Source organism: Otolemur garnettii, unplaced genomic scaffold, assembly GCF_000181295.1.
Source record: "Otolemur garnettii isolate 467f Iridium unplaced genomic scaffold, OtoGar3 scaffold00046, whole genome shotgun sequence".
Taxonomy (NCBI): domain Eukaryota; kingdom Metazoa; phylum Chordata; class Mammalia; order Primates; family Galagidae; genus Otolemur; species Otolemur garnettii.
The window spans coordinates 11666702-11680340 of NW_003852441.1; the positions used below are offsets into that span (position 1 = coordinate 11666702).

General features: G+C 49.9%; 1 protein-coding gene across 1 annotated transcript; it reads right to left on the reverse strand.

Moving 5' to 3' along the window:
• ATP1B2 (ATPase Na+/K+ transporting subunit beta 2) lies at positions 1-6599 on the reverse strand. The gene is made up of 7 exons (XM_003791138.3): positions 5955-6599; positions 4104-4232; positions 3670-3774; positions 3353-3558; positions 2653-2709; positions 1770-1868; positions 1-1655 (listed from the first exon to the last, which is right to left on the reverse strand). Exons 1-7 carry the CDS (start codon positions 6064-6066, stop codon positions 1491-1493), a joined length of 873 nt encoding a protein of 290 aa, XP_003791186.1. The 5' UTR covers positions 6067-6599; the 3' UTR covers positions 1-1490.
• Positions 6600-13639: the final 7040 nt, after the last annotated feature.

A 13639-nucleotide genomic window follows, 5' to 3' on the forward strand; every position in this document is an offset into this window, starting at 1 on the left:
TTCTGTATATGATATATATTTATATATATAATTGCTCTCATTTTATTGTACTTTATCCTCTTTTTACAGTAGATCTGACACAGGCATTAAATAACTGCAGAGAGAGACCACTGAGGAGGAGAGGTGCAAGAAAACATGGGGACCAAAGAAAGGAAAAGACATAGATCTACAGATCCAGCAAGGGAGAAAAGGGAAGGGTCTGTCTGTGGGTGGGGTGTGGAGGCTGTAGCATTAAGAAAAGAAAGAGAGGTTAGAGAAGGTGAGGAAATAAAGGGACATGGGAAGAGAAAGAGTTAAAATGCCTCTACATCTAAAGAATACTCAGAGCAGGAGGCCCCTCATTAAACATTCTATGGGCATTATGGGTATTTCTTTTTTTAAAAAAGGCAAAGGGGTCTCAAGGAGATGGAGCCAAGAAATTCAGAGCCTAGATTAAGAAAGGTAGTTGGAACTTTCAGGCTGGCATGCGGAGGAGAAAGAGTTAGTGATTACTTGATAACTTACTAAGAGAAGCCAGAAAGAGAATGGTGGGGGCAGATCTGGGCTCAGTGGAAGGAGGTGGAATAGTCCCATAGCCAGCTGATGTTTCCAAGGTGGCCGCTGGGGACCTGGGGACAGAGCCAAAAATGGCTGCCCCTCCCCCAGGGCTCCCTGGGAAGTGGAACTTGAAAGATATTCTGGGAAGGCCAAAGGGGGAAGGGAGCCATCAGCAAAAACAAAGTGGATATTCAGCCTAGGTCAGCCCCGCCCCTCTGAGTAGCGGCTATTTGGGTGATAGGAAGAAGCAGGAAGACATGGGAGTCAGGGGCTGCTAGATAATTTTCAAGAAGGATCAACACAGGCTTCTCTTCTAGTCTCTCGTTTCCCAAATCACAAAATCACCACAGCCTGAGAAGCAGGACATGCCAGGGAAGAGGGTAAAGGCCACAGAACCACCTTGTCCTCCAATACAAATGGCTGCCTTTCTGAGGTGGGAATAGGGATGGAAAGGAGGGGGGAGCCCTGCCAGAGGAACCAGGTAAGTCAGAAGTCACCAAGATAGCCACGGTGCAGAACAGAGAGAAAACTTAGAAATGGCAAGAGGTAGCATCACCTTCATTTCTAGGAAGCAAAGGGGTGAACCTAGAGGGGTGTGTGTAGGTGGATGGTCAGTCATTTTCTATAGCTTTCAAGATAGGGCAGGAGAGGTGAGTAGCTTTCACAGCTAAACCAGAACTAGAAAGGCTTCTGTTCCTCTGTGACCATCTTGGCAGCCCACCTCCCTGTCTCTGCAGAGCTAAAATTGGGAGAAGATGGTGGGAAACATGTGGCCAGGAACTCAAAATGGACATCAGGTTGGGTTGAGTAGTCAAGGAAAAGAGTGTGAGGCTCAGACAATCATAGCTCTGTTATAAAAAATACCTTTGGGGTGGGTGAGGGAGGGATCAGGCAGGGTCAGGGACATTCCAGAAGCATCCACAGGAAAGAGGTGGGGGCAGGAGGAAGGGGCCTCAGGTTTTGTTGATGCGGAGTTTGAAGGCCACACGGCCGGCAAACTTGTCTCGTTCATCATCTGTGGCGATGTTGGCAGCGTTGATGCGGCATTCCACGTTCACCTCCACATTGGGGGTCACATTCAGGAACTTCACAGCCACCAGAGGCTGCGTGTAGTTCACCTGGGCCAGAGGAGCAGTGCCACGGTCTGGGCCTGGGGCAACTCAGCCTCCTTCCTAAGATCCCCACATTTGCCCCTAAAGAAGCCATTGCCCTGGGCCTCTCCCGGGACTTACGTGGAACTTTTTGCCGTAGTAGGGGAAGTACATGAGGTCAATGTTGCCATTGGCAGGGAACATGACAAAGTTGCCAAGATTCTCAGCATCTTCATTTCGCTGTAGGGTGCAGGAAGGTAGGGGGTGAGTAAGTTAGAGATGGCAGGCGCCCAGAAGCTCACTAGACTTCCCTTTGTTCTTCCTTCATCCCCAATTACACCAGTCTCAAGTCTGCTTCCTTCGAGCTGTGAGTCTGTGTGTGCGTGGGAGGGGGGTGGCCTGTCTCTGTCATGAGATTGGGAACTCCAGTGCTAATGACACAGTAGCCTCCTACTCCATTCCTAAGCCAAGTTCTTACCCCATCCTCAGGAATCAGTTTCTGGAGCAGAGCCAAGAAAGAACAGGTAAATGAGTAAGAGCTCAATAGGATGCAAGGAGGGGGGTATGAATGGAGAGGAACAGCAAGTTTCTAGAGCGGACAGAGCAGGGAGAGCAGGGTTCCAAGGACAGCTTAATTGTGGCAGATGGTGCTCACAGATCAGCAGCTACCAGGTACCTAAAGAGAACTGAAGAGCAGGAGTGATATGGAAGGGAGAGCAGAAGACATGGACAACTGGGGAGTAGAGAAGGTGGAGGCATTAGAGAAGCCAGAGGCCAGGGCTTTGGTGGAATAGCGGCTGTGTCTGCCCCCCTCCCCCGACAACAGGCTTCTGCATCCTAGAGAAAAGCAAAGGGGGTAGGAGCCCATGGAGTTCAAGCCACAGCAGAGCCCACTCTTACCCCCTTGTCCCTATAGTGCTGGGGCCTCTGGGAGCAAAGAAAATAGGGAGAAATGGGTGAATTACATGTAAACCACAAAGGACAAACAGGAGGGCAGGTGGACATGGCCATGCAGCAAACTTACCTTCCCAGCACAGGTAACATTCATGCTCTGGTTTGCTCCTGCATAGAAGTTGATGACCTGGAGTGAAGAGGGAGGGTAGTGAGAGTCAAAGGAAGAAGTTGTCAAAGACAAGCGTCCAAATCAAACTAAGCCAACAACAGCAGCACACTCCTATAGTCCCAGCTAACTGGGAGGACAAAGTGGGGGACCGCTCTAGCCTAGGAGTTCAATGCCAGTCTGAGCAAAATAGCAAAACCTCACCTCTATTTTTAAAAAGTAGGGGAGGGGCCTCAGCACCTGTAGCTCATCAGCTAGGGCTGTAGCCACATACACCAGAGCTGGCGGGTTAGAACCCAGCCCGGGCCTGCCAAACAACAATAACAACTACAATCAAAAGAATAGCCATGAGTTGTGGCGGTTCCTGTAGTCCCAGCTACTTGAGAAGTTGAGGCAAGAAAATCGCTTCAGCCTAAGAGTTTGAGGTTGCTGTAAGCTATGACACCACGGCACTCTACCGAGGGCAACATAGTAAAACTGTCTCCAGAAAAAAGGCATCCAGCATTCTAACTATGGAGCATAGCCTTTATTGGCCCCACCTCTCTAGATCCCTCTGCTACTCAAACATACAAAAATCTTTCTCATGCCAATTAGCCCCAGTCAAAGAACACAGCTGTCAGCAGATGGTGGCCTCAGCTCCCTCTCTCCATTCTCCTTTGGGTACCCGGTTCATCTTGATGAAGACACAGGGCTGCCCAGTGCTGTAACCATAGTGGGTGGGGTCTCCGATGCCAGAGCAGTTGCCCAACTGGGTCCGGTTGAACTGGCAGGCACGTTTCGGGTAGTTGAGGACCCCATTATCTGGCTGTTCATAGTAGCGCCCAGGGCGGCAGACATCATTCTTTTGGGCTTGGATAGAGTCATTGTAAGCTAAGGCAGTAGGAAGGAAAGAATAATGGGTCCAAGGTTCTACTTCCAGGGCCCACTTCCCAAACCCCTCCCCCAAATCCTGGAGTGCCACATAACCAAGCCCACGCTCACGCTCCAAGAACTTGTTGAGCTTCTGAACATGCTGGTCCCAGCTTTCAGTGTCACTGATGTTGACAATCACATCAAGGTTCTCAGTCTTGGGGCGAATCATCAAGCCTATAGCCAACAGGGGCAGGAGTAGGGGGTATGTATAAGATGAGGGCCTGCACACAAGGGAAGAAGCTGGACACACAGGGAACGCTGGTGTGAGGAATGGGATGAACTGAGATTGTCCTCAAGGGAAGGCAATCTCCTGTGGTTATCTGCCACCTCCCTAGTTTGCTCCCAACTGCAAAAAATGGGAAGGAAGGCAAACTTCAAAAAGAACTTCTTAGGACATGGAGATTGGATTGTTAGAACCAAACTCCTGAAAAGAATGGTGAGTTCCTTTTGGAGGCCTGGGGACACACAGCAGTTAAAGTGGCAGGGGGAACCTCATCACTCACCTGGTGTGGCCAGACGGTCCTGGTACTTGGGGGTATGATCAGAGACTGTCTGCAGCATCACCCACATGGTGAGAGTGAACATGGCAGTGAGGAAGCCATAGAAGACAAGGTAGAAGAGGAGGATAAAGGCTAGGGAGGAGGACACAGAGACAGCAGGTTCTAAGTTTCCCACTGTGACCACCCCTATCCCTTGCACCCCTCTACCCACTCAGAAGTTCTGCCCTGGGGCTAGCTGCAGATCCATAGTGACATCTTAGAGCTTCTCCCCTGGGAGCAAAATGAGACAAGCTGGAAACAAGGCAGTTGTATCTGGCGTCAAGCCATGACTCCCAGCCCCCTCCTGGTCCTAAGGCACAGCAAAGTCCAACCTTATAGTGGCCATGAGAGACCTAAACTCTTGTTGCTGGGCAATTCCAAGTATAGGCTTCTGTCATTTTGCCTCCAACTACATGTCCAACTTCTCAACCATGCATGGTCCTAAAAAGGCATGATTCTGCAACCTCTGCATTGGTACTCGTGCTTAAAGCTGCACGAGCATGATGACTTTTTAGACTGGTACTGGCCACATGCACAACCAAACTCTTATGCTGTCATCAGAGCCCAGACCCTCAAACAAATTTTTCTCTCTCCTGGTGCCCTGCAAAATCCAAACCCTGAACACAGTTTCTGAAACCAAGAAGCTAAGACTCTCGCCTAGCTACAAATCTGTCAGAGACAGCTGTCAGAACCTTCCACAATCACTCCAGCCTAGTAAAGACAAAATTTCCCACAGCCTTCCCAGGACATCATCTCTCCATAATTCCCTCAGCCTGGTGCTAGGCCCTGCTGTTCCCACCACCCAGCCACCCAATCCTCCCATCTCAGAAGACACTTCCTCCAGGAAGTGCTCAGATTCTTCTAAACATTTCTGGATCCTTCTCATCCCAGGGGCTGGATTCTGAGTTCCCTGATGGCAAGGGTCCTCATGGGCCCCTTAGTGGGTGAGCTGATGTGGACAGGGCCCAGTGTGGATAAATTGCAAATTGTATCAGGCAGTGTCCCTTGTGCTTCAATTTCCCAGCTTGGCAGTCCCTTTAGGAAGAATCCCACCCTTCACCTGCACTTGCCCATCACCAGACCTCAACCATATACAACTTCCTTCACACCCCCTGAGTCCCGCCAGCCTATGGCTGGGAAAGCTCCCAAGCCACCGACTTCCGCAGGCACACCTGGCTGTATGATGGACGCCATCTCCCCACTGTGAGCACTCCTCCCTCCTCCACTGAGCATCCAGCCTCAACAAACTCACAGGGTCACCCCTCCCCAGCAGGCCCCCACCCACAAAGCACCCAAAGAAGGCTCCAAAAGCCCTGCGCTGGTATATAGACTGACGACTTCCGTTGTGAAGAACCCCCCCCCATTCCCCCTCCAAGATCCGGCCCCTCATAAATGTTCCCAGGGTCCAGGCGGTGGGCATGTGCTAAAAATAGACGGAGCTGGAAAGCTAGTAAAAGCCAGAGGGAGGGAAGGGGAGCTCTTGGGAGGTGGGGGACGATACCGTGGAGCGGACAGGCCCCAAGAGCGAGCGTAAGCGCCGTGGCGCGGGTACGCGCACAGAGCCCGAGACCCCCCGCCCGAGGGGGCTCCGCAGGGGGCGGGAAGGCGGCTGTGACCTACTTTCTCCGCCTCCGCAAGGCCAGCCGGGGAGATTAGACTGGTGATTCGTCCCCCTCCCAACCCAGAGCCCGGCAGGGGGGCTGGACGCCGGAGACCCGGGAGGGGAGCTGGGGCCTCGTCGGCAGGACCCTGCACCCTCTAGGCTTAGCTCGGTTGATCCCCTCCCCAGGCCCCTGGCGCACCGACCCCGCGTACCCCAGCTGGTCCCTGTGCGGCCCATGAACTGGTGCGTCCTCGGGTTCCACACGAACTCCTTCCACTCCTCAACCACCTGCCCGCAGCTCTTCTTCTCTTTCTGGATGACCATCTTGGAGGCGCGGGGCGAGTCCCCGCACTGGGCTGGGAGCTGCGGAGAAGCAGGGGCACCGCGAGCTGTAGCCCTCCACGCACTCGAAAGCACGGGGAGCAAAGGCGGTAGAGGCAAATGAGATCCCTCTAAGATATGAAGCTGCCGCAAATTCCGGGGTGTACGGCCACGCGCTGCGGGGTGCTGGCAACGTGGCGGAAGAGTCAAGGATCCTAGGCCCCCAGATGCAATGAAAAGGGGGGCTGTCAGAGCGGGGAAAGATAACAAGGGTAAGAGGTGTGAATGCAGCTTCACCCCCAAAATCCCCTAGAAGGAAAACGAAAAGGGATGCAAAAACAGACGGCTACAAAGCCCTAGCGAAACGCAGAAAAATAGGGGTGCAAACAGCCAGAGAGAGGTGGGGGAGGGGGGCGCCCCAAAATCCGAGATGGAAAGAGGCTGTGGAACCAGGCGGGTGACCGCTCACGGCTCTTCGGCTAAGCGGAGACCACTGCACCAGTAGTGTGGCTCAGCCGCGGGGGTGGGGCAGGGACGCGCAGTTGGGGGACAGCCAGGGATAGGAGGGGCCCCCAGTCGGAGGCTCCGCTCCTCAGCAGTGCAGAGTCCGCGGTCACCGCTCTGGGTCTTTATACTCTGCGGCTCTGAGGGTGCCCGCCCTCTTTCAACCCTCAGAAGCTCCGCCTCCTCGCTGCAGGTCCGGGCGACCTCATACATATGCAAATACGGAGAAAGGGATTGGGCCGCTCCCACCCACCCATCCACCCGCCTCCTCTTAGGGACCTGGCTATCTCCTCCGCTACCCCTACCCCAGGTACTGGACTGGAAGAGTGGCAGGAAGAGACAGAGGGCATGTCCAGGCGGAGTAGAAGGAAAGATAACCTCAGAGAGATTCAGAGACAGAGAGAGAAGCAGATAATATACTCTAAAGTAGATGCCCCATCAAGGAGTTAGAGACTAAAATATTAAGATACCAACGACAAGTTCAGGAGATGGCTGGGGCAGAATATAAAAGAAATAAAGAGCTTGAGACCCCGGGCATGGTGGCTCATGTGTATAATCCAACTACTCTGGGAGGCCGAGGCTGAAGTATTGCTTGAGCTCAGGAGTTTGAGACCAGCCTGAGCAAGAGTGAGACCCTGTCTCTACTAAAAATAGAGAAAGTTAGCCCAGAGTGGTGGCAGGTGGACTTAGTCCCAGCTATATTGGAGGCTGAGGTAGGAGGATCGCTTCAGGCTAGGAGTTTGAGGTTGTTGTGAGCCATTTTTATGCCATGGCGCTCTACATGGACAACAGAGTGAGACTGTGTCTCAATAAATAAATAAATAAAAATAACACGTTAGGAGTCATTATTTCAAGGCCAAACACAGTGGCTCACTCCTGTAATCCTAGCACTCTGGTAGGTCAAGGAGGGTATATTGCTTGAGCTCAGGAGTTGGAGACAGCCTGAGCAAGAGTGAAGTCCCCTGTCTCTAAAATTTAGCAAGATGTTGTGGCAGGAGCCTGAGGTTGCTGTGAGCTATGACCCCACAGGGACAAAGTGAAACTCTATCTCAAAAAAATAAATAATAAATAATTAAAAATTTCAGTGAAAGGCTCGGCGCCTGTGACTCAAGTGGCTAAGGCTCCAGCCACATACGCCTAAGGTGGCGGGTTCAAATCCAGCCCCGGCCCTCCAAACAACAATGATGGCTGCAACCAAAAAATAGCCAGGCGTTGTGGTGGGCACCTGTGGTCCCAGCTACTTGGGAGCAGAGACAGGAGACTTGCTTGAGCCCAGGAGTTGGAGGTTGCTGTGAGCTGTGATGCCACAGCACTCTACCCTGGAGGACACCTTGAGGCTCTGTCTCAAAAAAAAAAATTCAGTAAAAGACACATGACATAAAGGTCTTTTGAGGCAGAGTCTCAATTTGTCACCCTCAGTAGAGTGCTATGGCATCACAGTTCACAGCAACCTCAAACACTTGGGCTCAACTGATCCTCCTGTCTCAGGCTCCTGAGTAGCTAGGACTATAGGTACCTGCCACCACACCCAGCTAATTTTTTCTATTTTTTGTAGAGAATGGGTCTCACTCTTACTTAGGCTGTTCTCAAACTTCTGAGCTCAAGCAATCCAACCCTCTCAGCCTCCCAGAGTGCTAGGATTATAGGCGTGAGACACCACACCCAGCCTTGTCTTGAAATTCTTAATAGTTCTACTCTGAAGCTGTGTTTTGTAAGTGAAGTCCAATGGGACACTGATGCATATGTGTGAGCAGAGGCAACATGGTGGTAACATGGTGGCTCATTCTCAGTGTTTGAAATGCTCCATGAGCACAGAATTCTAGTGGACCTACCATGTGTGATAGTTCAGCCAGACTCAAAGTGGGTACCAGGTAAGTATGCTATGTCTACAACTCTACAACTGAATAAATGAGGGTGCTGACAGCTGAAGGACTATACCTTTGTTGAAAGCAGAACTTGCTTCAAACACAGAATGCAAGCAATGGCATTCTAGGAAGCCGAGATGGTCATGGCATCCTGGCACATCCTTTCTTAGTCCTGTCACCTCCCTGTAGAAGCTTGTCACTTAGGCTGGCAATGATGCCATGGAAGGAAAGGGAAAGCAAGGACATAGTTTATTTTCCTTTCAGTCCTTTCTTACTTATAAGGAAGTTGAAGGTAGAAAAGTATTCATTTAAAAATTTTAGGGCAGCAACTAGTGGCTCAGTGGGTAGGGCGCTGGCGCCAGCACCAGCCCCATATACCGAGGGTGGAGAGTTTGAACCCAGGCCCGGCCAAATTGCAACAAAAAATAGCTGGGTGTTGTGGCAGGCACCTGTAGTCCCAGCTACTTGGGAGGCTGAGGCAAGAGAATAGCCTAAGCCAAGGAATTGGAGGTTACTGTGAGCTGTGATGCCACAGCATTCTACCAAGGGTGACAGATTGAGACTCTGTCTCTAAAATAAATAAATAATATTTTTTTTTTTTTTTGAGACAGAGCCTCAAGAGTGCCCTGGCATCACAACTCACAGCAACCTCTAACTCCTGGGCTCAAGCGAGTCTCCTGCCTCTGCCTCCCAAGTAGCTGGGACCACAGGCGCCCACCACAACACCGGCTATTTTTTTTGGTTGCAGCCATCATTGTTGTTTGGAGGGCCCGGGCTGGATTCGAACTCGCCACCTTAGGTGTATGTAGCTGGCACCTTAGCCACTTGAACCACAGGCGCCAAGCCAATAAATACAAATTTTAAACATTGGCTCAGCATCTGTAGCACAGTGATTACAGCATCAGCCACCCACACCAAGGGTGGCAGGTTTGAACCCGGCCTGGGACAGCTAAATAATAGCTAAACAACTGCAACCAAAAAATAGCAGGGTGTTGTGGTGGGCACCTGTAGTCCCAGCTACTTGGGAGGCTGAGGCAAGAGAATCTCTTAAACCCAAGAGTTGGAGGTTGCTGTGAGCTGTCTACGGAGGGTGACATAGTGAGACTCTGTCTCAAACAACAACAAAAAAAAATTTAGGGTGGTGCCTGTGGCTTAGTGAGTAGGGGGCTGGCCCCATATACTGAGGGTGGCGGGTTCAAACCTGGCCCCAGCCAAACTGCAACCAAATAATAGACGTATGTTATGGCAGGTGCCTATAGTCCCAGCTACTCGGGAGGCTGAGGCAAGAGAATTGCTTAAGCCCAGGATTTGGAGCTTGCTGTGAGCTTTGACGCCATGGTACTCTACCAAGGGTGATAAAGTGAGACTCTGTCTCTACCAAAAAAAATTTTTTTTAAACATTTAATAGCAAAGAAAAAATACCATCAAACACAGAGAGAACTGTGGAAGAACAGAAAATAGTTTCTATTTTAGTGCCTCTAATGGCACTTTTTTCCTACTTTTTGAACAAGAGGCCCTACATTTTCATTTTGTATTTGGCCCCATAAATTACTCAGCTGGCCTGCTTCACTCTATCCTGTGGCAGACTCTGGATTAATTTTCTCTAAAAACAGCTTTAATTAGGCCTCAGCTTCTCAACTTCTCAGCTCAAAGTTCTTCAATCGCTTCCCATTAACCAGTAGGTTGGAATTCTGATTCTTCAGTATAACCTGCAAGATACTCCACAGCCTATACCCAGCCTGTGTCCCCAACCTCCTTCCTCACTAGTACCTCAGTAGTTCTTGGCTAGAATCCAGCCAGCCATTCCTGGGAAAGACTGTGCTTACTCTTTTTTTGTTTGTTTGTTTTTTTGAGACAGTCTCACTATGTCACCCTCTGTAGAGTGCTATGGTGTCACAGCTCACAGCAACCTCCACCTCTTGGGCTTAAGCGATTCTCTTTCCTCAGCCTCCCAAGAAGCTGGGACCAAAGGCACCTGCCACAACGCCCACCTATTTTGTTGTTGTTGTCATTGTTATCTAACAGGCCTAAGCCTGGTTCAACCCCCTCAGCCCTGGTGTATGTGGCTGGCGCCCCAACCTCTGAGACATAGGCACCCAGCCTGTGCTTACTCTTGACTTCACATTTTTGGCCACTTCACACCTTTCTCCTGGAAGACTGCTCACCCACCCTTCAGAGACTTCCCCTGGGTTCCCGGGGCTCCCACTCCAATGGACAATAAAAATAAACAAATACAGGCTCAGTGCCTGTAGCTCAGCGGTTAGGGTGCCGGCCACATACGCTGGGGCTGGAGAGTTCGAACCTGGCCCCAGGCCTGATAAATAACAATGACAACTACAACAAAAAAATAGCGGGCAGTTGTGGCAGGTGCCTGTAGTCCCAGATACTCAGGAGGCTGAGGCAAGAGAATTGCTTAAGCCCAAGAGTTGGAAGTTGCTGTGAGCTGTGCGATGTCACAGCACTCTACCCAAAGCGACATAATGAGAGTCTGTCTCAAAAAACAATTACAATGTTAATATTTTACAGGAAAAAAGAAAAAAAAACAGCATGATGTACCAGAAAGTGCCTAAATGGTAGGGATGGCTTTACCAAGAAGGTGACTTTTTTTTTTTAATTTTTGTTATTATTTATTTGTTTATTTTGGCCAGAGCTGTGTTTGAACCCGCCACCTCTGGCATATGGTGCTGGCACCCTACACCTTTGAGCCACAGGTGCCGCCCACCAAGGAGGTGACTTTTGAGACAACTTAAAAGATCAAAAAGAGTTATAAGGGCCTGGCATGGTGGCTCAGGCCTGTAATCCTAGCACTCTGGGAGGATGAGACAGAGAATTGCTTGAGCTCAGGAGTTCGAGACCAGCCTGAGCAAGTGCGAGATCCTGTCTCTGCTAAAATAGAAAAAACAGTCTAGCCAGTCTTATATCTCAGCTATCTGGGAGGCTGAGGTAAGAAGGATCAATTGCTTGAGCCTAGGAGTTTGAATTTGCAATGAGCTGTAATAATGCCACAGCACTCTAATGGGGGCAGGCGACAGAGCAGGATTCTGTCTCAATTTAAAAAAAAAAAGGTTTGGCACCTGTAGCTCAGCAGCTAGGGAACCAGCCACATGCACTGGGGCTGGCAGATTTGAACCCGGCCTGGGCCTGCTAAACAACGATAACTACAACAAGAAAATAGCTAGGCGTTGTAGTGGACACCTGTAGTCCCAGCTTCTTGGGAGGTTGAGGCAAGAGAATCACTAAAGCCCAAGAGTTTGAGGTTGTTGTTAGCTGTGACGTCACAGCACTCTACTGAGGGTGACAAAGTGAGACTCTGTCTCCAAAAAAAAAAAAAAGACCCAATGTAATGGCTCATGCCTATAATCCCAGCACTTGGGAGGCTGAGGCTGGAGCATTGCTTGAGTTCATGAGTTTGAGACCAATCTGAGCAAGAACAAGACCCCTGTCTCTAAAAAACAAAAAAATACTCGGGCACTGTGGTGGGTGCCTGTAGTCCCAGCTACCTGGAAAACTAAAGCAAGAGAATCGCTTGAGCCCAAGAGTTTGAGGTTGCTGTGAGCTAAGATGCACCAGCACTCTAACAAGAGTGACCAACTGAGATTCTGCCTCAAAAAGAAAAAAAGAAAGAAAAAGAAAAAACAAAAGGAGCAATTGGAAGAGATGGTGGAGGAGCTTTCTAGTAAGAAGGAAGTGCAAGAGCAAAGGGTGGACTTTAATGAAAGAAGGCAAGAGATCCAAGAGAAGGCCCAGGGTGGTGGCTCAGCTCACACCTGTAATCTTAGCACTCTGGGAGGCCGAGGCAGGTAGATTGCTTGAAGTCATGAATTTGAGACCAGGATGAGCAAGAGTGAGACCCTGTGTCTACTAATAGTAAAACTAGCCAAGCATTGTAGCAAGTGCATGTAGTCCCAGCTACCTGGGAGGCTGATACAGAAGATTTTTTTTAGCCCAAGAGTTTGAGGTTGCTGTGAACCATGATGACATAGCACTCTACCCAAGGTGACTGAGTGAGACTCTGTCGCAAAGAAAAAAGGAGATCCAAGAGGTAGGTGGGCTCTAAACCCTAAAGGTCCTTTAGAGCAACAGTTCTCAACCTGTGGCTCACAACTCCTTTGGGGGTCTCCTATTATCAGATATTTACATTATGATTTGTAACAGTAGCAAAATTACAGTTATGAAGTAGCAATGAAAATAATTTTATGGTTGGGGGCCACCACACACGAGGAACTGTATTAAAGGGTCGCGGCATTAGGAAGGTTGAGAATCACTGTTCTAGAGTGATTTAGATATTTTTTTTCTTACATACCATCTAGTGAACATTTTTTTTTTTTTTTGAGACAAACTCTCATTTTGTCACCCTCGGTAGAGTGCGATGGCATCACAGCTCACAGCAACCTCCAGCTCTTGGGCTTAGGCGATTCTCTTGCCTCAGACTCTTGAGTAGATTGGGACCACAGGAGCCCACCACAATGCCTGGCTATTTTTTGTTGCAATTCTCATTGCTGTTTTAGCTGTCCAAGGCCAGATTCAAACCTACCTCCCTGGGTATATGGAGCCAGCGCCCTACCCACTGAGCCACAGGTGCCACCCCATGGTTTGTATTTTAACCCAATCATCCCAGTAGCCATTCTAGAATTTTAAGCAGGGGAGACACACAGTTTAGCAAACGGAGCTTGGGTATAGCCTCCATTTCCTGGCTCAATCTCTGCCCTTGTACCCCAGGCTTATTTAGAAAGAAAAGCATGAATGTCTTCTGTACACTGTAGGGGATTATGGACTATAGAGTAAGCATCCCAAAAGGGACCCTTTTGGTCCCTGCCTTGCTACTCTCTCCTCTAAATTAGGAAGAGGGAAGGGGATGGGGAGGCTGCACTAATGTAACATTGGTGTTCAGAGGGAAACAAGCTGAGAAATGGGAGATCAGAAAAGCCTTTGGTGGGCTTGGGGACAAAGAGCTATTACAAACTTCCAGTTTCTTCCTGGAACCCAGTCCTCCTACCAGCATCTCCAGAAAGGAGGAGACAGAATGACAGCCCCCACACTCACTCTCTCATGGAAGAGCTTGTTGTGAAGTCTGTGCCCACTGATCCCTTCCTTCCAGTCCATGAAATTCCAGGGACTTCACTGTTTGGGTTCTCAAAAATGATTTGTCACTGGGGTAATGCCTGTGGCTCAGTGAGTAGGGCGCCAGCCCCACTTACTGAGGGTGG

Excerpts from the sequence above, each read along its gene's own strand:
- ATP1B2 (XM_003791138.3), bottom strand. The coding sequence starts at position 6,066 with ATGGTCATCCAGAAAGAGAAGAAGAGCTGCGGGCAGGTGGTTGAGGAG. Across the intron at positions 2,710-3,352 it reads TCTTCATCAAGATGAACCGG|GTCATCAACTTCTATGCAGG; the intron begins GTACCCAAAGGA and ends TCTTCACTCCAG. Across the intron at positions 1,656-1,769 it reads ACTACGGCAAAAAGTTCCAC|GTGAACTACACGCAGCCTCT; the intron begins GTAAGTCCCGGG and ends CCTCTGGCCCAG.